Here is a 27,979-nt window from a genome sequence, read left to right as displayed (position 1 = left end):
TTTGTGGTTTATTATGTATTTGCATTCCTCTGGATGCCTTTTTCCTTTTGTGCTACAAGGTTTGTTTAATGAATGGGGGGAAATATGACTTCTGCAGCAGCATAGTGCCTTTTATTTATCTATTTTTGCTTGATGATGTTGCTGATTGATCAAAGCATTAAAATGTACACGAGTGGCAAGGTAAATCGGGGTTACACCTGTCTGGAGGCTTGCTGGAATCGGATTCGCTGCTTCATAATGTGGGCGGAGTTAAGGGGATGTTTGGAAGCGTGCACTTGGAAAGCAAGACTTCCAGAAGTAGACTGATAACAGATATCAAGCTCAGTACTTCTATCTACTTCAACACCAGTCACGCCAGCTTTTAGATTAAATGTACATATTGTTTTCCATTACATATATGTATATTTTCAGTTGATTATTCAGTGTTTAGTAAACTGTTTACCAGGACGAGAGGAACACTAGTTTTTAAATATGTGGTTTATTTTATCAATGTGTGCACTGGTTAAAGCTTTCCATGCGGAGTTCTCGGAAACAGGATCTGGTTCTGCGGACTCAGGTAAGGACAGAGCGGAAACACTTTACCTGCATTCGTCATTAGTATAAACAAAAGGTTTAGCTTCAGTTTAATATTAATAATTAGTTGATGTTATTTTAATATAATTTGAAATATTAAAAGACATTTTTTCTCACTCAATGACACATTTTACTTTTTAATTAACTAATTAACCACTTGAAATTGACGTCCAGGTGAATCAATAATTTGTTAGAGTAATATTTAGGTCGAAAGTAGCCTGCATAAAAGTACTCGTAAAAGACTACAGATTATCAAAGTCTATACTTGCATTGTTTGTCGACATTTTACGAAAATGTTAATTCATTTTTGAACATTTTGATGTGTTTTAACGTCTATTATCCCGAGGGGGCGATGTGGTAACGCTTATACATGTTTATATTAGGCTACAATGTTGACGTTTCAGATTGACAAAGTTAACTAGTCGCTTTTACACCTTTAAAACTGCCACATTTTAGACTATTTCAGGCTGAAAGGAACTCAAATTACTTATTAGTCATCGATGGAGTTCCTCTTGAGTGTTTGGACTTTCAGCAGTGAAAATTAAACCACACTGAACTGAACAAAACTGAACTTCAAGTCTGAAAACTGGACTGACACTGTTTAAATTTACTATAGTCTTCTGTGTGATAATGTAAAGCTGCTTTGACACAATCTACATTGTAAAAGCGTTAGAGAAATAAAGATAAATTGAATTTAATTATTAGCGGTACATCATGTTGATGATGAAGCTCAAGGCAAAATTGTGCTGTCAACAGCTGTTGAACATATTTCTTAGTGAAAAGCATAACCACATTCAAGTTCTTTACATTTTTCCTGAAATCTGTTCCACAGCCGCAGTTGTATACCACCATGTCACAAATTGTGCTTAAAAACGTCCATATGTGCAAAGAATCTGATTTGGGTTTTTCTAATTGAGCTTATGTTACAAACGTTTCTCATGGGCCCTCTTTCAGCCACCTGTCCCATTGAATGGGGTCTGTCTTCTCAGTGGTTTGGAGAACATTCTGGGTAATCTGGGGATTATTAAAGTGAGTCTGCAGAACCCATTATGTGATTAGAGTAGTAATATGTTTTACAACATTGAGTAAAATGTTCCATTCATGACTGTGTTCTTTATCTATTCATTGAATTTGCTGGACTTTGATTACAAGGGCTCCTAAACCGTGCTTCCACCTGTAATGTTTTCAGATTACTGAGTTCGATGCTGCAGTTCATTCCTTGCGGTGACCCCTAATAATTAAGGAACTAAGCTAAAGGAAAATTAATAAATAAATAAGTTCGATGCTGTACATTTAGGTGTTTCTAAACCCTGAGCCACATTATAGAAGAGTTCAGAGATGACTGAAAATGGTCTGGTCTCTGTGTTGTAGTTTTTGGGGCATGTTCTCGTTTTACTGGAAGCACAGCTTGCTTTTATTTGATCATGTCTAACATTCAGACAGCACATATGTCTTTTAAAAGGCCCTGTCTGATTGAAGTAAAGTATTATTGTCTTTACTATGGTCAGGTAATAATGCATCTTGTCATGTTCTGCCTTTTTGGCAAGGATATTCAACAAGAGGTAGATGTTTGATCTCGAATATTAAAAAAAGGAAATCATGCATATTTCTATTTAATTGGTATAACAATTGATAGCAACACGGTGGCTCAGTGGTTAGCACTGTTTTCTCAGGTAAAAGTTTGCTGTTTTGAGTCCCGGCTGGACCAGTTGGCATTTCTGTGTGGAGTTTGCATGTTCTCCCCATGTTGACGTGGGTTTTTTCTGAGTGCTCCGGTTTCACCCACAGTCCAAAGACATGCGGGTATAGGTGAATTGAACAAGCTAAATTGGCTGTAGTGTGTGTATGGATGTTTCCCAGTACTGGGTTGCAGCTGGAAGGGCATCCACTGTGTAAAACAAATGCTGCATTCATTCCACTATCAGCTACATATAAAAGAGCGAATCAGGAAATGAAATTGATTGCGCACCTCCTGAATGTAACTTTTGCATTGCATTGAGGATAACAGAATTTGAATCGAATACTTCATTTTTATCCAATAAATTACTAAGATTATTGACATAAAAAAACTCTCCTCACCTTTTTTATTGAACACACATGGAATTGATTAAGTATTCCAGCAGTATTTAAAACCCAGATTTTTGAATTGTAATGAAATAAAATCTATTCAATTCTGCTTCCTGCGTGAACCTCTTTTACTTTATTCTAATGACACTCACCCGCTGTTAGCCAAGCATGTCCCTACTCCATCATTACAGTGAGAACATCAGCTGTACTGTATGCATGATGTCACAGTGTTAATAGACAGATTGGCTGTCAAATGCAAGGCTACGGTCTGTTTGCTCTGAACACAGTCCTTTCTTTCTTCTCATTTTGACTGTAAATCAAAGCTCTGGTGCGTCTGTCTCTGCAACACCGCTTCAGGCAGCGAGCTATAGTTGCAGACATAATTAATGTTGTCTCTGATTGATAACCATGACTCTGGTGAGCAGCCAGGATGAAACAAGCCCCCTAAACCTTGTGGATGATTTGTCTGGAGGCCGGTGCATTGCATTACTGTATGGTAAGGAAAATGCAGGCTGGCTGTCTGGGCTGCAGCCGTGGAGACTAGACCTAATCTGGACAGTGTTACCCTTATCATATCACATCAGTAGCCAAGAAGCAGAGAGCTCAATCTGCGTTTTGGTAAAATGTGCACATGACTTCACTTAGCTGTATGTTTTTTAAACTACGAGTGAGATATCATGGTGAACACTAAGAAAATCTTTCATTATAGAATTAAAGGGTCCGTTCACCCCAAAAGGAAAATGATGTCATAATTTACACACCCTTGTCACTCAAAACCAGACGACTTGAAAATATTTTCATGAATTTTTAGAGGTTTCAGTCCCACCACTGAAAGTCAGTTCACCCAAAACTTTGATGCCTGTAAATGTCTGTGAAGTGAGTAAATAAATAAATAGAATCCATATGAATTAAGCAATTTAATCAAAGTCCTCCTAAAAGACACCATGTCTTTTTTATAAAGAACAGATTTAATTTAGCCTTTTATTTTCAAATCTATACTGATCATCCATACTTCATTGAAACTAAGTATATTTGCTTGATCTGGGACAACAAACCAGTCTGGTTCTGGTGAAAACCAGGCCCGGCTCCAAGGGTGGGCCAAAAAAAAAAAAAAAAAAAAAAAAAAAATATATATATATATATATATATATATATATATATATATATATATATATATATATATATATATATATATATATATATATATATATATATATATATATATATATATATATATATATATATATATATATATATATATATATATATATATATATATATATATATATATATATATATATATATATATACATAAAACAACAATTATTTTAAAGGTAATAAAATAATTTACAGCATTTTAAAAGTGATGTATTTATCTTTTCAAATGTTCTCTGTCATTTTACTTAAAGCAAACTAACTTTTATTTTACAACTATTATTTGTACTGCAGACTATATTTGTTTCCTTGCTTGAGTGATGTTTGCCAAGTTTTGCAAGAAAACTCCAGAAAAACATGTTGCTCTCTATATGGGTGATTTATATAGTTGCAGGTACATTTAGTGACCAAAGCCGTCCTTTTTTCAGCTTTTGAAAAATTGTTACATTTTTTGATTATTTATAAAATGTTCATCATTTTCAAAAATCATATTACCAAAAATCATGAAACCGTCAATACTGTAACCACAATTACAAAAAAAAATCTGAATATTTCATTAATCACATATTGGAAAATTCAAAAATATTTTAATCCTGAAGATCTTTAGTGATCTTAGCAGTTATAGCAAGTAGAATGTTTGGCTAAAAAGTTGTTCCTGTAAATTCAGTTCCAATTTAGTAACTACCCCCCAAAAAATGTTCTTGCTATAATTTATTATTTCTACACATTACAAAATTCATCCATAACAGAGTTGACAAAATACAAAAAAAACCTTTTTATTCCCTAAAATTAAAACATTAAATCATTTATGTTTATCAGAAGCTGGATTATAAAAATCAAATATGCTTTCAATAAGATACTGGAAATAATTGCTGTTTTTAAAGAGTTTTATTCCTGAACTTTTTGAAATGTCAAATATACATGCAATATAATCACCCATATTGCTTTTTGTCACAATCACCAGAGATCGCTGGAAAACATTCACACTCACACAAATTACAATCCTGCCTCATAATGAACTACAAAACCCAGTCATGCACCACGCACACACACAACCGGTTCCAGATCCTGACTGATTACACACTCACAGCTGATACTCATGATCATTGATTATTTAAACCCCTCTGTTCCACACACATGTTGCTGAGTATTGTGAAGCTGTTGCTGTCCATACGCAAGCGTTTCTCTCTGTTTCCTGTGTTTTTGATCTTGGACTGTTTATCGTGTTTTGACCCTTTGCTGCCTGCCATGAACCTATCGCCTATTTTTTTAATTTTGCTTCTGGATTTTCTACTACACTGTTTATGCTGGTATTTGACCCCTGCCTGATTGACCATTCTCATAATAAAGCTGCATTTGGAACTACCCCAGTTTGCATAGCATCCATACGCAACACTTAATGCATATAATAATCTTTACAATAACTATAGTGTTGTTGTCACTATGCTGGAATTGCCAACTTTAAGATAATGCCTTCAAAAAATATTAACATTCGATACCATTTATTTATTTATTTATATATATATATATATATATATATATATATATATATATATATATATATATATATATATATATATATATATATATATTTATTTATTTATTTACTATTATTTTTTTTTATCTTAATATTATTATTTAATGCACCAGAGCCAATATGGACATTAGTATTTATAATAACAATATAAACAATTTTTAATAGCACATATTTGCTTATTAGCCTACTTGTTAATGGTAGATAGCTAATACATTATCATTTATAGCCTACGAAAAAAAATTTCAGAGTTTATTTTGAATATATATATATGCTTTACCATATGGCTCTATGTGTGTGCGTCGACATGCTCTCTGAAACATCTTGAATTATCAATATTTATTCATTATTGAATCCTCAATTTTAAATTTTTCGTTACACTACCACTAAGCACAACAGTGAACAGTAACAGTTTGAGACATCGTGTGTGTATATGTTCTTGACGTTTTTTCCCTTGTCAATTAAATAATCCAATAACTGAGGAGATCACAATAATTTAAGAGATTTGAAGGACAACATGCCGATCGACAGCACATTACACGGCTTTAGTATTTAATTAATTGAGTCGGTGATATTGATATTAATTCAGTTAATAACATCTCGATATCGTTTATACAGGTTAGGGATACGCAGCGCGCGTCAAGAGGAGAGTGAGCGAGAGAGCAAAGTGAAAGCAAGATTATGTGTGGATATGTATCAAAATATTTATATTTTTGACTCAAACTGCAACAAAGTGCTTTGCACACGTGTTTTAATTTTGTATGTTGCACTTTGCACAAACTTCACTACTGAAACTGCCTATGATTTGTCAGTTTCTGTGCGTCGTTCACAACTATTCGCTCTTTCCATGAGAAAAATGCTGTAATGTTTAAGCGTGTCTGATACATTTCCCGATTATCCTAGTCAGTGCTGCTGAGCTGTTTGCATTCTTTAAGACTTTCTATTGTATGAATTACGACTGCATGAAATGATACAAAAGGGAAGTGTGTTTCATGCTAAGATGTGTGATGCGCACAGAAATCTGCACTCTATACCGAATTAGGTCCTCTTTCATCTAATGCAGCTTGAATGGTTTAAAATTATTAAAATGGAATATTTTAATCAAAATTGTAAATGAGCCTGGCTTGCCAAAACTTGTTTTAAAGCTCACGGTGGCATTGTATGTATGCTGCTTTCTCAGTTATGAGACACATCGCAAAAAAAATTGTTGTTATCTGATGTGGGACCAGGGTGGGGCAAGCTTCTAATTGGGTGGGCCAGGCCCACCCTGCCACCACCAGCCCCCTAGTAACTTGTTGTATTATGACATCTGTTCTACTCAAAATGACATATGCATACTCAAAAGCATTGTAAAATATGTATTTAAGTTTAAGTACTTCATTACCTCTGTTGTCTTAGCATGTTATAATATAGATTGTAGAAGAGGTCTACTGTTATTTTCCCTAAACTCTGCGTACCCGGTATCGGATCCGTGACGTCATGTACTTCCGCATTCTTTAAATTTAAAGGTCCCCCAAGTGGTTCCGTTCTCTCATCAGTTGGAATAGAATAACTTTTGCATAGATTATGATTGAGACATTTTTTTTTTCCTATGATTACTGACATGTACAGGAACCAACGAAAATTATTTACAGCAACCTAGACCACACAGAACCTAAAAGGTACACTTTCAAATTTAAGTTTACAAAAATAAAAGTGCCTCTTTTTATTATAACACAGACAACATATACAGTTATTTTAATCACTTTCAACAGTGTTTTATGAAAATTCTAAGGGTTTTTTTCAAAATTATACCAAACTTTTGCCTTTACACCTCTGCATGTGGATTTGGGAAGCTATTAAATTTGGGTAGGCAAAATCCAGGTGGAAACGTGACTTTAAGAGGTTAAATGTTTTTACCTAATGTAAACACTTCAAAAGCATTGCTTAATTCAGTGCCACGTTACTTAAGTACAACTTATAATGTAAGAAAGAGTACTAATACAACCTGAAATAATTCATAAAGTACTTTCATGAATTGGGTGACTTCTCTAGTGTGTCAGGATTATGAGTTGTGGGCAAAACGCACTCCTACATCATGTTGCTTTGGGCCTTAAAATGGGAGGGATTTAGATCCTAATTTAACATCAGAAATTTCAAAAAGAGACGTATTGTCAATGTCTTTATATCATCCCAATATGACTGTGGACTCTATATCTACACACAGTTCTGTCCAAACAGCTTACACAAAATGATTTTCATCATAGGTGCCCTTTAAGGGTTCTTTTGGAACAACTTAGTTGGCTGATTTTTCAATGCACTTATATTTGTAAAATTGATTGAGTTAACTAAATCGATTTGTGTTAAGACAACATGAAGGATTTGTGTGGAACCCAGCATTTACAGTGTATATTTAAAGCGATAGCAACACTATATTTACATCAGTGTCATAGAATCTTTCTGAAATTAGCCTAATAGGCTGTTTTTGTTTAAGAAACATTATTTTTCTTATTATTATCAATGTTTGAAACAGTTTAGGGCAAATACTCATGAATTACTTATTAGAAAAATACTGGAGTGTTCCTGTGGGTTAATACAAAGCTTCTATAGTTTAAAAAAAGAATTAAATTGTAATCAATATAATGGTTCTTTGTCTAATAAAAGGTTAAACATTCACAATAAGCAAATCTATTTTAATGTATACACTACAGTCTATTTGGTGAATTTTTGTGTCATGCCGTCCTCAATAGCGTGAGAGTTGTATGATGATAAAACGTTTCATTAAGGTGATTTTTAGTGTGTTAGTGTTGTCATTTGGTCCCTCTGAGTATAAACGTCAAACTGGTGAGGTTCCCACTTAGTTTTTTTCCTTCCTCTTACCATGGATCAGAATCCTGCGGGCACCCCAAACGTTTCTGACGCCAGTCATGCGGCTCTCAAAACACTGATTTGATTAGTGAGAAATTCACTCTTAAAGCAACATTTGGCAGAGGTTCAGTGTGCGGTTGATTTGTGGCCCGTGGACAGGAACAGGCCTGTTAACTCTGTAAGGAAAGTCAGAGTGGATAATGACGCTCTTTGGGTTTTCTTGGCACTGTCTTTCCTTCAGGGAAAGCCTGAAGTTCCGTCTCCTGTGCTGATTCTGATTGCTCTATTACATTAATCCAATGAGACAGCTGTGCCTATCAGACCCGTCAGGTTAAATGAAGTCGGTTTTATGAGATGTAACAGTTTTACTTTGTGGATATCATGCTTTGAGATCATCGTGTTACGTTTTTTTGAAAGTATGTCGTCAGTTCAGGTAGTCTGGTGTTCTGGTTGCACTGAGCTTTATGTCAGCTAGAGAGTTTGGCATCTTATATTGGAAACGTCTTGAGAGCAAAGCCATTAGTTGACAGATTGCAAACACTCTCACCTTAAAGGAATGACAATTTCAGCCTTTTCTGACAAATCCAGTAGTTTTGTCATGGCATGTCTGTCAGTCGGCGAGATATTTGCTTTTTGTGTTTAGAATAGCAAGAATGTGCAGTCAGTGCATGTCCAGAAGGGCTTATGGCAACACTGCTGTTATTTTGTCTGGCATAAAATGTCCCACTACGAGACCAATATCAGAGACATTATGTTTAATGGAAGGCAGCTAAAAGGCTGGAGGTCCTTACAGTAACTTGTGTATATAGTATGAAATTATAACTTGCTCTAATAGTAACCAAATAAACGTAATGGTGGAGTAAATCCACTGATCATTCAAATATAGGCCTAAATAAGTAGAACATTTTTATAAGCTTCTTCCTCTTCTTCTTTCTCTTTCTTCCTCCTTCATATTCATCCTCTTCTTCTTTTCTTATTCCTCCTCCTTTCTCTTCTTCTCCTTCCTCTTTCTTTTTCCTCCTTCCTCTTCTTCGTCATCTTCATTCTCTTTCTTCCTCCTTCATATTCTTCCTCTTCTTCTTCTTTTCTTCTTTCTGCCCTTCTTATTCCTCCTTACACTTCTTATTCTTCCTCTTCCTCGTCGTCTTCTTTCTTCCTCCTTCATATTTTTCTTCTTCTTTTCTTCCTCCTCCTTCCTCATCTCCTTCCTTTCTTCATCTTCTTGTTCCTTCTTTCTTCCTCCATATTCTTCATTTTCTTATTCTTTTCTTCCTCTCCTTCCTCATCATCTTCCTCCTCCTTCTTTCTCTTCATCCTCTTCTTCTTCCTTGTATTCTTTTTCTCCCTCCTACATATTCTTCTTCTTTTTCTCCCTCCTACATATTCTTCTTCTTTTTCTTCCTCCTCATTTTCTTCTTCTTTCTCTTCTTCCTAGTTTTTCTTCTTTTTAAATTTTTCTTCATCTTTTTCCGCATCTTCCTCTTCCACCTTTTCTTCTTTCTTTTCCTCTTCTTCTTTTATTATGTTCTTCCTCATCTTCTTCTTTTTTTTGCTGCTGCTTCTTCCTCATCTTCTTTTGTTGCTTCTTCTTCTTCCTCTTTTATCATCTTCTTCCACTTCCTCATTCTTCTATTTCCTCTTCTTCTTTCTTATTCACTTTGTCTTCTTCTTTTCTTCTTTTTTTTCTTTTTCATTATCATCTTCTACCTCCTATTTTTCTTCTTCCTCTTCTTCGTCGTCTTCCTCTAGCTTCTTCTTTTCTTCTTCATCTTCTTCCTTATCTTCTTTTTCTACTTCCTCTTTTTCTGCTTCTTCCTCTTCCTCATCTTATTATTCTTCTTTCTCACATTCTTCTTCTTTTGCTGCTGCTTCTTCCTCATCTTCTTTTTTGCTTCCTCTTTTCTTCCTCTTTTTCATCATCTTCTTCCTCATATTCTTCTATTTCCTCTTCTTCTTTCTTATTCGCTTTGTCTTTTTTCTTCTTTTTTCTTTTTCATTATCTTCCTAATTTTCTTTTTCTACTTCCTATATTTTTTCTTCATCGTCTTCCTCTTTTGCTTCGTCTTTTTCATCATCTTCTTCCTCATCTTCTTTTTCTACTTCCGCTTCCTCTTCCTCATCATCATCATCTTCTTCTTCTTCTTCTTCTTCCTTACGCTTCGTCTTTTTTCTGCTTCCTCTTTCACCTTTTCCTTTTTCACTTCTTAATTGTTTATTTTTCATTAAATTATAATTAATTATTAATGTATAATAAAAATTAATTATTATAAATATTCTTAATATTACATTTCTGTAATTGGCTCTGATTTATTGCTTTTTCCAAACAATAACTTTACATAATTTGACCAATTTTCCCTATTGACATTTAATTTAGGTCTGCTTTTTCATTGAAATTCTGTTCTGAAATGATGGCCGGGTGATCAAATGGACATTGTGCTGCACTGTGTACAATGTACTGTATATGAGCCTCTGATGAAAAGCCCTTCAGTTCCTCCAGCTCTTTTATCCTTTGCACTTTTATTCATTGTCAGAGTCGATGCATTGTTGAACTGAATCCAACCAGATACCAATCCAGAAGGGGTTTGGGGTTGATGCTGGGCAAGTGTCCAGGAGTCTCATTGATAAGCTGCTGTCAGCCTGTGCACATCCTGTGTGTTCAGCACCCAGTGTTCATTAGGAGCTGGAATGTGTGCCTTACTCCTGTAGCATGTCCTATAGAGAGTTGAAACCCTGTCCTTCATCAGAGAATGTGCCCAGACTAACCTGCAGCCAGAGCTTTCACCACCGCCGCACAGCAGCAGACCTCTGGGGTTACTGGTCAAGGGGAAAAGCACACTCTTGCCTTTCTTATTTCACTAGCATCCCCTAACAGTTCCTGATGAAAGTTCTTATAGTTTCGTTGTTAATGCCAGCAGTGTTTTCTGTAGTGAGCTCTATGTCTGTGTTGTAGAAATTAACCTGATTTTTGTAATAGTTATTTTAAAGAGTCCCTTTTAGATTTTTTGACTATAAGTAAGTGTCCCAGGTCAGATTTATGTAATTAAAGTATTAGGCCCAATCACAATTCTACAACCTTACCCCTCGTTTTGCACGTCCACATGAAGGGGTAGGGGTGTCTCAATTCTTTTTAGCTTTAAAAAGTAAGGCTAAGGGGAAGGGCTAAATAGCCCTTGAAATAGAGATTTTTTTTGGACCACACTCGAAACCAATGGGTACGAAAATTTCCCAGAACACACCATCTACAACGACAGCATGGCTGCAAACAGAAGTAAGGAGATGCACAAATTAGTATTTTTTTGTCATTATTACGAAATTTTACAAGAAACGAGCATATGTATTACGGTCATTCATGACCGCGTTCATGTTTTACCGTCATGCTTAAAAAAAAAAACAAACCTAAAACCAAAACTGCTAAATTTGATCTATTAGGGTTGTTGCGATACCAGTAATTCATGTTACGATACTATACCAGCTGAAGTATCGTGATACCAAGTAGTATTGCGATACTGTAATTCATAACTCAAATCCATAAAATAAAGAACATTCTTAGAAGTACTTTTTTTTATATGTTATAATGGGCCTACTTGAATTGAATTAATGATTTCTTTATTATTGAAAAAAGTATTTGCATGTAACTTCATTCATTCATTTTCTTTTCGGCTTAGTCCCTTTATTAATCACCACAGTGGGATGACCGCCAACTTATCCAGCATATGTTTTACGCAGCAGTTGCCCTTCCAGCTGTAACCCATCTCTGGGAAACATCCATACACACCCATTCACATACATACATATGGACAATTTTAGCTTGCCCAATTCACCTGTTCTTTGGACTGTGGGGGAAACCGGAGCACCTGGAGGAAACCCACGCGAACGTGGGGAGAACATGCAAACTCTACACAGAAGCGCCAACTGACCCAACCGAGGCTCGAACCAGAAACCTTCTTGCTGATAGGCGACAGCTCTACCTACTCCGCCACCACGTCACCCATGTAACTTCACCTAAAATGTATTTGTTCTTTTTGTTATTTTGTAGATAACTGACCAGCAAAAAATACATTAAAATAAAGATTCAAATTATACCAAATGAAATTTGTTACAGAAAGAGCATTTTTCCAACCAAATCAGGCTTTCTAAAGTGGTCAAAAATTTATTCAATGTTTCCTGTATCTATTTTTTTTTTCAGTCTTACCAGGTAAAAATCAAGATTGTCGCAGTTGTTGTAGCTACTAAATCATATTGACAGGAGCAGAAATGAACTGATTCAGATTCGAACTGAAGCGTCAGAAAACGTGCATTAGGCTACCATTAAAAGCGTGAATTCTACAGTTTGCAACCTTAAAGGGCTCCACAGACTATTCAAATAAAACAGTCTATTGTTGCATAAATGTGTGAGCATTTTAGTTACTTTTCCACATTATATATTGTAGATAGACCGTTAATGACGATGCTACCGTTTACAAACTACAGTGGCACCGCCAGTATTATCAGCCATAGTATCACGATACTACCATAGTACTGGTAAATCGTGCAACCCAACTATCTATAATCCATAATAATACCTGCTGTATAGTAGCCCCACAACATACTGTCAATCGATGACACTCGAATACCCTGCCAAAAAAATATAGTGGCTGGAAATGACCTTTATACAGTGTCTGGTATGATGTTAATGTTGTTTTCGTGCGTTTACATACATGAATATGGCCATCGTGTAAATGCACAGTACAGTTACGATCTTACCGCCACATTATATTATTATGATAACATAATATATGCCTTCAGTGATTTCCTGAAGATAAATACCATAACATAATGCAACTGGAATAACAACAGCTGTCGCCTTCGTCGAGCTCATATGAAGCAAGAGATTGTAATGACATATGATGACATGTGCAGATGCTGTAGTGAGGTCCCATTTCTTAGGTGTAAATTGTGAAGCCCTTCCCCTTCACACTTTTTCAAGGGCCAAGGGGAATTGGTAGGGGTAGAAAAAGACTTGTGTTATCTTAGGGTTAAAATAAGTAGACATGTAATTGTAAAATGATCTGTCTGTATCGAGAAGCATCAAAATAAAGTGTTGACTATTGTTATTAATTGTATTTCATGTACAATCTCGAGATTTACACCAAAAAAAGTTACATTCCTACTAGGGCTGCATGATATTGAAAAAAATCGAACATTGTGATATTTTGTTTTGCTGCAGTCATATATTGCCATATGAAAACAATTTCACTAGATGGCTTGAGTAGCTCTATTTATGAAAAATCATTCATTTAGATTGCTTAGGTTGATTTTGTATGGGTGTGAAAATGAAATTAAATTTAAAAATATAAAAATAACATTTCAAGAATAATTTCAATAGTTCTTTATAGTTTTCCGGAGAGTCAAATCGATTAAAGTTCAGAAATGTAATAATGTGAAATAACACTGTACAATCACTGAATTAATCAATCAGTGAAATTTTCTTCATTAAAGTTACAAATGTTTTACACTTTCTTGAAACGCCTTTAAAACACATGCAGGTGATAAATTTGCACTCTGTTATGGTTATACGTTGCAATGACTCCACAAATCTCATGTATTTTCAATTGTTGATCGACCATAATCCCAAATTAACATTGCAGACCCTAAAATGTGACTATTGTGGACACACATTGCGATTTGATGCTGAAACAATATATTGTGCAGCCCTAATTCCTAGTCATCTTTTCACTTATCGAACATTACTTTTATATATATATTTACGGTTGGAAATTTACTAAATGTCTGTATTGAACATGATCTTTACTTGATATTCTAATGATTATGACTCAAATATTGACCCACATTGTATTTTTAGCTATTTTAAAAATGTTCCTGTGCAATATAAGACACAAATATAGACAAACCCCATTGTTAAAAAGACTTTTTCATATTATACATAAATTTTGGTTTAAACTGCATTTTTTTTTTTTTTATAGTGTACCCATTTTAGATTTCATGTTAAGCAACAGCGTTTTTTTGAATGTACTTTTATTCTGTTTTTGGTCTTGCTGGGCAGTCCCAGTTTCTGTCCTCATTAATTGACATCAGGTATTACTCTAAATAACTGTGAAATATTGTAGACTTGGAAAGGTTTTTCAGTTGTAACCTTTGACGATGGAATGCATGGAGAAATCTGGAGAAATGCATTTTCTACAGGTTGACAGTGTAAATACCGTGAAAGAGTGATAATGAGTTGAGAATTTACTACCTGATGTGATTGAGGATTCTCACTTCCTGCAAAGCAACATCTTGAATTCTCTTCCATCCCGTGTGTTCTGAAATCAGTCCCTGAGGAGTTTGAGGAGAAACTGATGTGATTTTTTTTTTTTTTTTTCTCTATTTTTTTTTCTTCCTTCAACCTTCAATTTGTCTTGTGTTTAGGTATTGTTCAGTTCCATAAAAGATCTTGTTAACTGGTCCTAAAATATCATCACCATGTCTTTCTTGCCTTCGAGACACTTTGATTCCTAATATGCAGTGTCTTTTCTAAGTAAAGCCAGTGTTTATTTTTTACTTTGTGTTTGGCAAATGTTTTCACAAAAGAACATGGACACATGAACTCAGTGTGAGAGCTTAAACTGGTTATTGTCATGACACATTTGACAGCTTGATTAATTAATCATTCAGAAATGAATGATTGTGTAGGAAAAACTGAAGACTGAACCCCTGAAATTACTGTTATTATTCACAAAAGAAAACTGTCTGTGAGTGTAATGCCACCTGTGAAAATACTCATTTAAACCATCAAGTGCTCACACATGATTGTATCGGAAATTGCTCCTATTTCATTACAAAAATCTAATTTAATTCAGACGGTCATTAGAAATCCAACATTGAGATTCAGAGGGAACAGATCTTTATCAAAATAGGAGTTGCTATTTAGTAAAACCAGCATGTGAATTTGTGGAGTTAATTGTATTATTAAATCTATTTTTACTTTAACTGTGGTCATCCCATCATTTCCAGTCCAAGTTTTATTCCAAACATGTTTCAAATGTCATTTTCAATTGAAATCTATTAAACTCCAAATTACCTGGAGCAGACAGTTGTTAATAAAGTATTGAGTTTATTTTATAAATTGTATAATGTCCAGGTTGTCATATTATTAATAAAATGGACTGCCAGTGGGGGAAAGAGTACTGAAAAATCAAACTTCGGTAAAAGTATCATTACCTGCCAAAAATGTACTGCGAGTAAAAGTATCTGTTCTAAATACTACTCAAAGTATAAGTAAAATAATCGCTTTTAAAAGTAATCTGTAAGGCAGTAAATTTACTGCTGTGGTTTGAGCTGTAGTATTGCCTAAGGGCTAAAAAATGTTTTCAACATGGTGTAAAACATTTCTAGTCAGACCACCTTCTGCAATCATATACCACTGACAATTGGGATAGTAACATATGAGGGGGATTTTTGGTGTTTTTATGATTGTATTGCAATATCGAGCAGTTACAGTAAGTGTTAAAATGAAATCAAAAGTAATCCACAGAATAATTGAAAGTAAACAAAGCAAGAATATTTTGCTGGTTACAACTGAATTAGTCACAAAAAAGATATGAAATGATAAAACATCAAGTGTTAAACATGATTTAATTTTACTGAGCTTACAGTAAATGTGATAAAGTTACCTGGTAGAGAAAGCATGGTCAGAGAAGGCCCCAGAGAGAATAAAAGAGAAATATATCAAAGTTTGAAACCACCTTTATCCCTTCCTTGACCATGTGACCAAAAATCCAACGAACCAATAAGCAGTTTAGAGCTGTTTCAAGGCATAACCATACTACAACCTACAAAATAGGACAGTAGGCCTTAATCTTTATGGGCACTGCCTTTTGGTATTTGTATGGGCTGGTATTTGTATGATATTTTTCATCCTTTCAATTAAAGAGTAGTGAGTATTACACTGTGAAAATGGTTATAATCTAGCTGTGAGGATATGTTAACACTTATGCATTTTGAACCCTACCTAACAAGTTATGTGCATCTCGTGCAGCACTGATAGAATAGTAATGCAATTTGTGCATGTACTGTATTTGAAAACGTAATATTCTGTAGTGCATTTCGTTTTCGTTTGAAGCCATTTGGTGATTTCAGTCATCATACAGTGGACATCCTTCATTTTCTCATCAGTGACATGTAGTCTAAACAGTCTCCCATCATTGTGTGTAACAATTTTGACAGTTTTAATGCTTTCACACTGTACATGTTTGCTACATTTATAAATTGTCTGTCTTGAGGATGGTCAGTATGTCTGATGGGATTTGATGGGAATCAAAGGCCTAATTCGACATCAAGAAAAAAGCAAAAAAGTGGGAAAATAGTGCAGTAAAAGTACTGATACCGCATTAAAATGTACTCAAGTGAAAATACACATTTTTTTACACATTTAAAAAAATTCTGGTTGCCTTTAAATTTTTAAGCTGAATCAAATTAACTGTATGAGTCCATTGAACTTACACTATGTTAAACTGACTTAAAACAGCGTGCGTAACTTATAAAATTAAGTTAGAACATGATTAACTTAGTTTAATGAGTTTCAATGAACTAAATACATATGTTGTCATGACTAATTGATCATATATTTTTTTACAGTGCACAGTTACTTAGCAAAGTACAATTCCTGAGATAAATACTCAATTACAGTAATTTGAGAATTTTTAATTTGTTATTTTACACCACTACAGACAGACTGAGTGATGCATTGAGTAATTAGAGAAGTGAGGCAAAGACATTTGTCTGATTTGGGTCCCCCAGGGATATATAAATGCTGTCAGCACACAGGCCAGGATGGGGGGGGAAAAGATTAAATGCCTTTCAAAACATCCTGAAACTCTGTGGTTGTTGACCATGGAGCCATTCCTAATTCTTTAATCTGTTTCCTAATTATCTAAACAGGACAGCGCTCAGGTGTTTTTAGGGAGAGCTGTTTCACTGGCCCTAAATGCAGCGTTCTTACTAATGGTCTGTTAGTGAGGAAACCACAATACACTGTTAAATATTATAGGGGTCACTTTACGTTTCTAGAAGTTCATGCTGTTGATTTGCTAATAAATTATGTGCAGATGACAAACATAATTTACCATTAACAACAGAATTAGTTTGTTGTCTTTACTAAAAAAAAATTGAAAAGAAAAGACTTTATAGACTGGTCCAGAACTGTTGGATTTGATTGTGCTAGGCTAAACCTCATTTGAAATGTACTTGAGAATTTTCATTTTGACCCAGGGCCACCCAGACATATTTAAATATTATTCTGCCTTAAAGGGAAATGAAAAGAGATTTAAGAGGTTGGGTTTTAGGTGAAGACAACAATGTCCCTCTGTGCAAGACTTTATTACATGTGAGTTAAAGTGCTGTTCAGTATGTTTCTGTTGGCGAAATCCAGATTTTTTTATTTATTTTTGTTGTTGTTTACATTTATTCATTTAACAGGCATTATTATTAGGAGATATTTATTTATTTATTTATTTATTTATTACAACTGGCTGTTTTTTTTGTGTGCCAATACATGTTGGATAGATCATTCCACATACAAAATGTTATAAGTAATAATAATAAAATGTAGCATAATTTTGCGTACGGATGAAAGTTACTTCCACACATTGCATACAGTTTCAAGTTGGATATTAAAAGTAAATTTGACCATAAAGAGTCAATTTCAAGCAAATCCTCTCTAGTGTAATCAAAGTATTTCTTTCCTTCAGTTTTGGTGTCAGAGTCAGACATTGTCTCATCTTCCATCTCATAATGAAAGAGATATAACAACCAAAAAAACCCTCAGCCTGTCTCTGATTACACTTGGAAGAAAGGAAACTGCTTAGGAAATGGATTCTGATCCTTCTTTATTCCATAATTGCTACTGCAAGACTTTTGTTAAGCGAACTGTCCTCATGAATGAAACACAAGCCGGCACTAGGGGGGCTAGGGCATTAAATGGAAAATAAATTTAGCCAAACATCAGACCTGAACCAGGGTACATGGTAGATGAATGGACTTACATTCAGCATTCAGTTCCTGTAGAAACAACAGGCCGGTAATTCAAGAGAGAAGGAAAGTTATTTCAACCTCACAGTTTTATCTGTTTATTTTTGGAACATTAATGCAGCTGCAGTTAATTTCAGGCATTTTTCTGCCTCATTCATTTATCACTCATGTGTTTTGTTGTTATACAGTGTGTAAAACATACAGTTTACGTGATTGAGACATTTCTGGTGCTGGTGTATGTGAGATGACATGTGAGATGTACTGAGATGTACAGTATATTAGGGTTGTCAAAAGTATTGAGTTCGGTACCAATTGGTACTGAATTTAAAAACGTCCTTTTCCCGCTAACATTTGAGCCCTACTAAACGCATTTTTAAACACTGCTGATTGGCCATTGTGTTCCCATGCTTAACAAAAATGACTGTGATTGGCTAAGAAGGTCATTGATTTAATACTTTTCACCACTGTTCACCAAGTGCACAAACAGGTACACAGATGCTGGAGCATTTCAAAGTCACGTCAGTCAGCTGATCTGTTTATGAGGTGATATATAAGCGGTCCACTGATGCATCACCTGATTTATGTGGCTTTGAAATGCTCCATTGTCTGTGTATCTGTTTTTGCACTCGATGAATAGCAGTAAAAAACGGTAAACCTAAAACTATCACGGTAATTTCCAACCCAGGCTCATTCTGATTGCGTACTCCTATATACAGAGCACCAAATACGTCCCAGGAGCTACATTTTTTTTTGGAGTGTATGCTTTTTTGAGATCTCAAATTTCTTTTGCAAGTGCCATTCGCACCTGCTCTTCTTGTGTAAATCCACCAGAGACTGCTTTTGACTGACTGACTGATCGACTGACTCACTCTCTTCCTTCCCTAAACCCAACTGACAGTGTTTTCAAAAGCAATCCAGAAAAGCAAAAGCTCTCACAGCATCCTGATTTTTACCACAATTTCAGATTTTACCACATTTCCACCCTGTTGCTTACCTGTTTATTTTATTTTTTGACTTTTGTGAACCGTTCTTTCCTGGACTCGAATCCTATCATCACAGTCAACTCCTACATATGTGGTGAGCCACTGGACAAACTGGTAACAGCAGAAATGCCAACCACACGGAGGTAGGTGGTCAGCTGGTGATCACACGTAGCATTTGTTTTAAAGATGAAATGCAGCCATACATTCCTCTGGCTACATAATTCGCGATCTCCATAAATAAATAAATAAATAAATATATATATATATATAGGGTACGTTCAGAATAAGCCTATGTTGCTATTTTTGTTGAACACAATGGCCAACCAGCTGTGTTTGGGAATGCTCAACAATGCTCAAATGTTGTTTTTTGCTCAAATGTTGTTTCAGTACCGATTGGTATCACACCTGCCGACACATTTCAGATCCATCTCCCGCCACCCTCCCGTTTTGTTATTTCTCCTGGAAAACTCCTGAACCTCCCTGCCACCCCCGCCCCCAGTCCTCAGGTTTTTGGTAAAGTCTGTAACATCTCTGGTCTCCAACTTTGGTATAGTATCTGATCGCAGTGCCCGCCTGAAACCCGCTCCATAGTACAATAACCGTTCCATAACCACATTATAGTAACTTACCCGGTTCACAATAGTGTTATTCAGACACCTCACCCTTTGAATACCCGGATTTTTAGAAAGAAATGTTGGCAGGTATGTTTGATATTGAACTTGATTCTTTTGACAATCCTACAGTAACTTTTTTTTTTATTCAGAATGACATTACAGAGGATTAGATGATTCATAAAAGGCAAGTTCCTTTGAGAGTAAAAAACAAACAAACATGTATGCTTGTTAAACTAAATTAATTCAATTTCTATATTAATGTGTCTGGATTTTTAAAAGATCTTTATTCAACAGAACTCTCACTAAAATACCGTAATGCAGTAATTCTCCAATTGATTGTACACTCTAGAATGTAAATATTTTTACAAAAAATATTACCAAAAAATGGCATGGATGAGTGAATGCCCCATGGAAATCACATTTCATACTTTGTGTTAACAAAACACACCGCTGATATGTACACTACATGGATATTAATGACTGTCTGATGAATGCTTGTTCAGCTGTGCTCTAGGAGGAGGCATTAGTACCCACTGACCCTTCACAGACTTGATCTTACATCACTTTTGTGGCTTTTCTAAACATTCCCAAAGTGGAGCAATGGTTTGGGGTTAGTCATAGATCAGCATATGTGGACAATGAACACCTACAAAACACAATTACCACAAGCCAAGGTGGGAAAGGGAATGTCAGTCTTGCACATGGTGTCAAGATGTTAGACAATTTCTCCTTTTTAACCTGTTGAAGTCACTCCTTTTTTCTTTGAAAGTGATGCAGTCTTCGCGTCTGACTCCTCTGTAACCCCACAGACATCATATTGAGCTGTTTAAAGTCTTGTGTTTCAGCCATGTGGTCTGTATGTTATGGGGTGTTGCCTGTATTCCTTTGAAGCCCTGCAAAACTCAAAACTTCATAATTCATTTAGTTAAACAGACAGTGTTTGAATTTAATCTTAAACATTATCCTTTTAATACAGTATACGAACAAACCCTTTTTCCATTATGTCAGTATTATAATTTTTATTTTAAACTGTATATAAATATTTAGTTCGTTTGAATACTAATTACACAGTTTGTGAGCTTACACACACACACAGTCACACACAATACATATGTTTTTATCCTCACTTGTAAGCCTCTTTGAATAAAAGTGTCTGCTAAATGAAGAAATGTTTATGCTTAACTACGATTATAGGTTTAATAAACAGGATTTTAATGCACAAAAAAGGCCAAGTCAAGTCAAAGTTTAAGCGCTTTTTAAAAACAACAAGTGCTTACCAAAGTGCTGTACACACATACACCATTTAAAACAAAGGACAAATTCAACAGACACACTTAGGTAACACTTAGGGCTGGGTGATATTGCAAAAAAATGATCACGTCATATCATTCGGTATCAATAATTATTGAATATTTTTAACAATACATTTAGGAATATTAGGATTTATTTATTTATTTAACCACTTTATTTTAATTTACCAACTTTACTAAGGCAAATCGTTTTAATAGTCAAAAACAAAAAATATTTAAGCAAAATATCAAATCTCTTTATAATAAAATAAACAGAAGTGTTAAAGAGACTCTTAAACTTGATAAATAAAATGTTACAAAGTGTGTGCACTTGTAAAGCGTAAACTGAACAATCAAAGCAAACTTTAAGGGATGTATGTAAGGTGTCAATAATAATGATACAGTAAACCTCAAACTCTGTAAACAAAAGAAATGATCATAATCCAATCTGAGCTTTCAAGTAAAATAACTAACCATCATTAATAAAATACATACTGCAACATTACAAATTGTGAAGTTGGATGACAGCATTACCCCGCGCTAAAAAATCTTTCAGGTGGGGTGCTAGTGGCTGGCATGCACAAGAAAAGAAACCAAAAAGCCACTCGGGCGACATCCTTACATCCTTTTTTTTTATTTGCAATCCCCTCACTGCTGCTATACGGCATTCGTTTTTATGTGTTATTCTGACCTGAAGTGACGTGTCCTTTACCAATTTCTTTGCGTTCGTGCTCTCCTAGCGTCGCCATTAACTAGAAGACCATCAACCGTTTTCTAAGAGGAAGACAAACAGACTATTTCTGCATGTCCGATACAGGTTTATGGAGAAAAGTAAAAAGCACTGCAGTGTTTGTATGCGCTGTCTCAGGTAATTAGTCTACTGTTGTTACTGAAATGTGTATATTCCATACAAAGTGTGAAGCAGATTTGGTTAGTTCTAATTGCATATATCGCTTCGGGCTCACAGCATTCGGAAAAGTCCAGGTACACTAAGGGTACCTGGAAAATGCACGTGCGTCACATGTGGCGTGCCTCAATTGGAAATGACAAACTTATACTCTAAGCTTATTTGCATTCCTTCCAAGGCGCTCGCTCAGCAGCCACATTTTAATAAAACTATAGTGATTCATACCAAAACTTCAAAACAAACCTTTTTTTTTTTTAAACGTTATTGACAATGGTGTTCAATAAAAACTGACACCGATTTTATCGCCCAGCCCTAGTAACACTTTACTTAAAGCTGTGTTCATAAGTGTGTTTATAATCATGACATGACAAATACTAACGACACTGTTAGAAAATTATTTGACAGAGAATTGACACTTTTACACTGAAATTTTATAATAAATTCAGTTTGTTTCAAAAATAGGATCATGACAATATGTATGACACAATTATAATGGCCTCATGACAACCATGCTTATGACAGGTTTTTGACAAGTTATGTTATGACATCGTGGTAATGTCAGGCTGTCAATGACAAAGACATTGACAAGTATTGTTGTGTTGTAATGTTAAGTTGTCCCCAAAGAGGAAGACAGTTTGTGATGTATGTTTGTTTGTTTATGTCAAGCTGACATAACAAAGACATATCAAACAATGTCACCTTTTTATTTTAAAATCTATTGATGTTTAACACTATTGTCATGATTATGAAGGTGTCGTGACCAGTGTTGGTGGTAGCGCATTACAAGTAACTTGAGTTACATTATATTATGTATTTTTTTAAGTAATGATTCAAGTAACCATTACTTTTTAAAAAATAAATAATAATATTTGAGTTACTTTTTAAAAAATGTAATGAGATTACTTTTTAGTTTAGTTAATTCACTTTAAAAAAATAAATTGCTGAATTAAAATGAACATAGTCCCATTGACTCCCGCACGCGTTGAGAAAATGCAGCAACAGACAGAAATGAAGATGGCAGAGCCTTGCATTTCTGCAATGGAAATATTCTCATTATTTTGAACACATGGAAGAAAAAGAAAAGAGGATCGGTTTTACTTCTTAATAAGACTAAATGTCCACAGGTAGCAAGCGTATTGCTATAAACCTTCATTAATCTGTAAATACAGCTTGTATAGATCTGGGGTCAGGAAGTTCTCTGAAGATAGCATTACGTTTTTTTATGTTTTTTTTTTTTAAAGGTAAATGAAGGTTATACAGTGTGTTGTTATTTTCAGAGCTCCTCTATTTAAAAAAGAAGAAGAGAAAAAAACTGCTCTGAAAGAGATCAAGCCAGGTCAGCCAGTTCAGGAAAAGCCAGGTCAGGAAAAGTAACTCAAAAGTAACATACCGCTTTACTTACCATAAAAAGTAACTAAGTAACTTAACTAGTTACTTTTTGGGGGAATAACTCAATTGAAATGCATTACTTTCTAAAGTAAATTTTCCCAACACTGGTCATGACATTCAAAAATCCATTTTGTAACCATTTTGTAATCTCACATATTGTGCCTTTTTTACATTCATTCACTCACTCACTCACTCACTCACTAACTCACTCATTCTCTTACTAACTTTTTACGTCTGCTGTAAAAATGACACACAAAATGCAGCTTCTGAGTGTAAAACAGTAGTGTGTGTGTGGGTGTGTGGCTAGACATGGATTGTAGGTTAATGTGCTGATGGTATGTGAGAGCAGTGGCATGTACACCTTTCATCAGGTTATCAACAAGTGCTCATGTGTGACTGGAGTCTGCTGCTTGTGGACATGCTGCATGGAATGACAGTGACGACTGACGCCTGAATGCAGTCAGCGTAAAAAGCCCTTTTCACCACCATCAATGAAACCAGAGATCAGTCCCAGCTAAAGAGGAAAGACACCTAACTAAAATCTCTGATCCGGTTGTAAGGTCCATCTTTCATCCCTTCAAGTCATTCTTGAGAAGACCAAATCATCCAGTCATTTACTTTGCCACATTTGGCTACTGAGGATTTGAGTTTATGTTGAAGTTTTTCATTATTACTCTGGTCATCCATGGAAATGAGTCATTTCAGTTGTTTTATGTAGTTCTTCCTTCCATTTTTTCCATCTTTTCAAATAGCGGGAACAACTGTGAGTGTGGCGTCCAATGAAAACAGACTCATTGCATCATAAAATTACTACTCCGCTTTGATAGCTGATGTGCGTTTGTATTGTCTCTCTATCAAGACTTTTTTGGGGTTGGGAGGGGATTGGAAAGATGTACTTGAGGGGGAAGGGAAAGTGAAGAAGTGAGTTTCCTTGGCCGTGTTGTGCAGGCGAGGGATGGAAAGTTAATCAAGGACTCTTTTTTTTTTTTTTTTCACCCTTGATGTCCTGTGGGGATCAGGTGGGAAAAATGCAGCTCTCTGTGGGAATGTTTCACCCCAGAATCATCCATCAGTGATGGCCCTCACTGTATTTTTGCACAATGGGGAAGGGTCATTTGTGGATGGCTCGGAAAGGAGAAAGTTAAGCCTTGGAGATTTGGACAGTTTGAAACGTGTCCTTTTTCACTCAATAGACAACAAGAAAAAAACACTTGAAAAAAATACTGTAGTAAGTTATAGTAAATGTTATAATGCTTTTGATCCATACTAAAGTACTTGAATTAATTTGTTGTTGTAATTCTATGGTTGCTTTAGTAGTACAACAACTATAGTAATATAAGCAAATGACCCCATACTTGCTTCCAGGGCTGTTTATATTGAAGTTGATTTTTAGCCAAACTAGGTTGGTGTTTTGTAACCTCTAATTTTTACAAGGTGGGCTGTTAGCCTAATGCTTAACCCCCAACCTGGAGGACCAGGACATACACTCTTGCACTACGGACAATTTAGCTTACCCAATTCAGTGCATTTCATTTGCATCTTTGATGCACTGTATTTGTCAGTGCTAGTGATTTGGTTTATTTTATTACATACAGATGTACTAAACTACAAAATTATCCAAATCAATCTAAAATGATTGATTATTTCCAAATAGAGCCGTTCATTTCATCTGAGGAAAATACACTCAATATTACAGTATGTATTGCAGAAAAATAAAATATTGCGATGTCAGTTTTTTCATGCAGCCCTAGTTTACTGTAATAAAAGCTGAAGTATATTTGGTATTTGTTTATATATTGTATTTATTTATTGCAGTTTATTCATTTCACATAATACTACAGTATGCTGAAGTATTCGTTGTTGTATACATTACTATAGTACTGTATAGGTAAAAAACAATATAGTATTTACTATAAATTACTATAAAATGTATGTTGTTAGTCATTTAGACAGTCAGTAATAAAGCAATAATGCAAAATCTAAAGTGCTTCAATTTCCAGTAATACATACTTAGGGTATGAGGTACTTAGGGGACTTTATCTTCCTGTCTGGACTAAACTTTTTTTCTTGATAATCTTCCTCATCACAGCTGTCTGAATGACCATCATCATCATGCATGGCCTGAGGATTCCATCCCTCCTCATCATCTTCAATTGCCTTTAATTACCATCCATTATTATAGACTCTGGACTCTGTATATGTACAGTATTGAAATAGTTTGCCACTGATGAAATGCTACAGGACACTGGAGAACAAATAATCCTGTAAGATGGCAAGTCTATAAACACAGATGCCAAAGAAATTGAGAAAGTCCTAGGCATGTATATGAACATGCACCCCATAAAAGGTCAAGCTGCGGTGTGCCTTTTAATGTTAGAGGGCATGACCCTGATCATTTTTCCTATATGGAGAAACTTGACAGAGATAAAAACACTACACCAGCAATGACTTCCCACTTCTGTGTACTGTGTAAATGTAAGGTGCATCTTTGCCTAAACAAGAACTTAAACTACAAGTACGGCTACCACAAAGTGAAATAATAAAACACTGTAAAATGCTTAATGTAGCAAAAATTAAAGAGAAAAACTGTCTGAAATGTTCTCCTTTGTCAAAATGTAAAGGGCAAAATTATTTTTTGTAATTAAAACTATCATTGTTTTGAGAAAAAAAGTTGCACAAATGCCTGATGTATCAAATGTGAAACAAAATAAATATCATGAAAAAAATGTATCTGGCAAAAAAAAAAATTAGATTTTGCTTAATGGTTTAATAAACATCCCAGTTCCAGAAAATTCCAGTTTTCTAACGGTTTCCTCATATGTCAGGCCTTACAGGGTTAAGGGCATGTCCGAATCCACTTTTGCTATTTTAAGGATTGAAAAATACGCTCTGTGCGAGCATAAAGAATGAGCCTCCTCCAATTAATGTTGCGTTGGTCTGAAAATATCAACACGACTGGGCAAAAACGTCATGCACCTTATTGCGCTGGTTGTATGATAGGGCCCAAAGACTTAATAATGAAGTAAAGAAAAGACATTAAAAGAAAGCAGTTTATCCATATAAAGTTTTTGTCTTGTGTTTTTGCAGAGAGGTTCAACACGCATCTGAATATGTTTACACAAAGAGTGGATTTGCTTGAGCAGCTTTCTAGTTTGGTATCAAACAGCAGAAACGTGAGCCTCTATGAGGAGGATCAAGGATGTCCAGTGCTGGACATTGGCCTGTACTCCACACTCACTATGCCCAGCCAGCAAGCTTTTGGATCAAGGTTTGTTGATTCAGTTATTCTAAAGTCTTAATGGTTTTTGCATGTTGACAGTTCTTGTATAACACAATTTCTAATTTGACTTAGAGCACCGTTATCATCACTGTGTAAACTACAAAAATGGTGAAATTCCTTGATGCTTTGACCAATTAGTTGTTTATGTATGCCACTGTTGAGGAAAAATAGTATGTGACAAAAGAAATATCCCAGAAATCACATTGTTCATAATAGATTAGGTTTTCAGTACTTGAATGACCTAAATAACTGCTGCTGTTAAGATTCTGAAGTGTGCGTACGATTTACGAAATTTAGTTTTACCATCAACTGGCTTATTTGCATTTTGAATATTTAATTAAAATGAGAAAATATAAAAGATTGAATTTTAATAATATTTATGGGGTTGCTGTTTTTCCTATCTTTTCCTTCAATTAAATGCAGCCTTATGTGAATCATTTTATTTTTTTTTATCTAATGACAAATACTTAAATGATTTTAATTGCATGTATGTAAGTTTGTTAATTTCTAACAATGAGTAAATGACTGAAATCATATCTTTTCTCAGCTTTGCTGATGAGTTCAGTGTGCTGATTCAACTGCGAAGCTCTCAGGACGCGGAGCGAAGTCTGTTGACTTTGCTGAACTTCTATAATCACATTTTACTCCAGATCCGGATCGGCCCACACAGCATCACCTTCATCACTACTCAACACCGGGACTATGAGTACAAACACCATTTAACACATGACACTGAGCACTTAGCTTTTCCCGATATTAAAATAACACAGCTCTTTTAATAGTGTGCTTAAAACCCTATTATTCTGTCATCTGTCTCGTGAACGTCAGCATAATTCTCTTTTCAGGTTTTCAGTGTCAGGATTGTCCCACTCGCAGTGGCACTGGATCTCAATCGGGGTTGCGTTTGAATGGCTGGCTGTATATGTGGACTGCGTGCTTGTGGAAAAAGTCAGCTGGATGTACCCTTACATGGGCATCACTACAGATGGTCTGCTTATGGTGGGCGGCATCCTGGAGGGGTTTGAGACCCCCTTTGAGGTAAACTTTATGCACAAGGTGTATGTAGGATGTGAAGATGTAACGATTTTTCAGTGTCAAGAATTCATTGTGCTTGAGGGCAACCAGCCCTCCCCTATGTCATTTGTTCAAAGGGTAACGGAAAAATAAATCAGCCTATGATTTACTATACCTTGAAGGTGTCCTAGGTGTACAATGACAACATATGAAGTGGAGTTTTTCTAAATAATCCTAAAACAAGAATGGGTGTTGTTTAATAGTTTTAGTCAAACTTTGATGAAAGGTTTTGTTCCACTACAAATGTTGATTACTGCAT

The 27,979-nt window shown here is 35.2% G+C and overlaps 1 protein-coding gene across 1 annotated transcript in view; it reads left to right on the top strand.

Annotated features, from left to right (window-relative positions):
- The first annotated feature begins 381 nt into the window (after nucleotides 1–381).
- Nucleotides 382–27,979, top strand: part of LOC130229202 (collagen alpha-1(I) chain-like) — a 93,479-nt gene continuing 65,881 nt past the window's right edge. Inside the window, exons 1-4 of the mRNA XM_056457879.1 lie at nucleotides 382–556; nucleotides 26,454–26,634; nucleotides 27,194–27,352; nucleotides 27,492–27,684. Of these exons, the coding sequence (XP_056313854.1) occupies nucleotides 472–556; nucleotides 26,454–26,634; nucleotides 27,194–27,352; nucleotides 27,492–27,684 (618 nt within the window). The 5' untranslated portion in view covers nucleotides 382–471. The remainder of the gene's footprint in view (nucleotides 557–26,453; nucleotides 26,635–27,193; nucleotides 27,353–27,491; nucleotides 27,685–27,979) is intronic.

This window comes from Danio aesculapii, chromosome 5, assembly GCF_903798145.1.
Source record: "Danio aesculapii chromosome 5, fDanAes4.1, whole genome shotgun sequence".
In the NCBI taxonomy this organism is placed as follows: Eukaryota; Metazoa; Chordata; class Actinopteri; order Cypriniformes; family Danionidae; genus Danio; species Danio aesculapii.
Note: the sequence above shows the minus strand (reverse complement) of the source record. Positions and strands in the feature narration are given on the sequence as shown.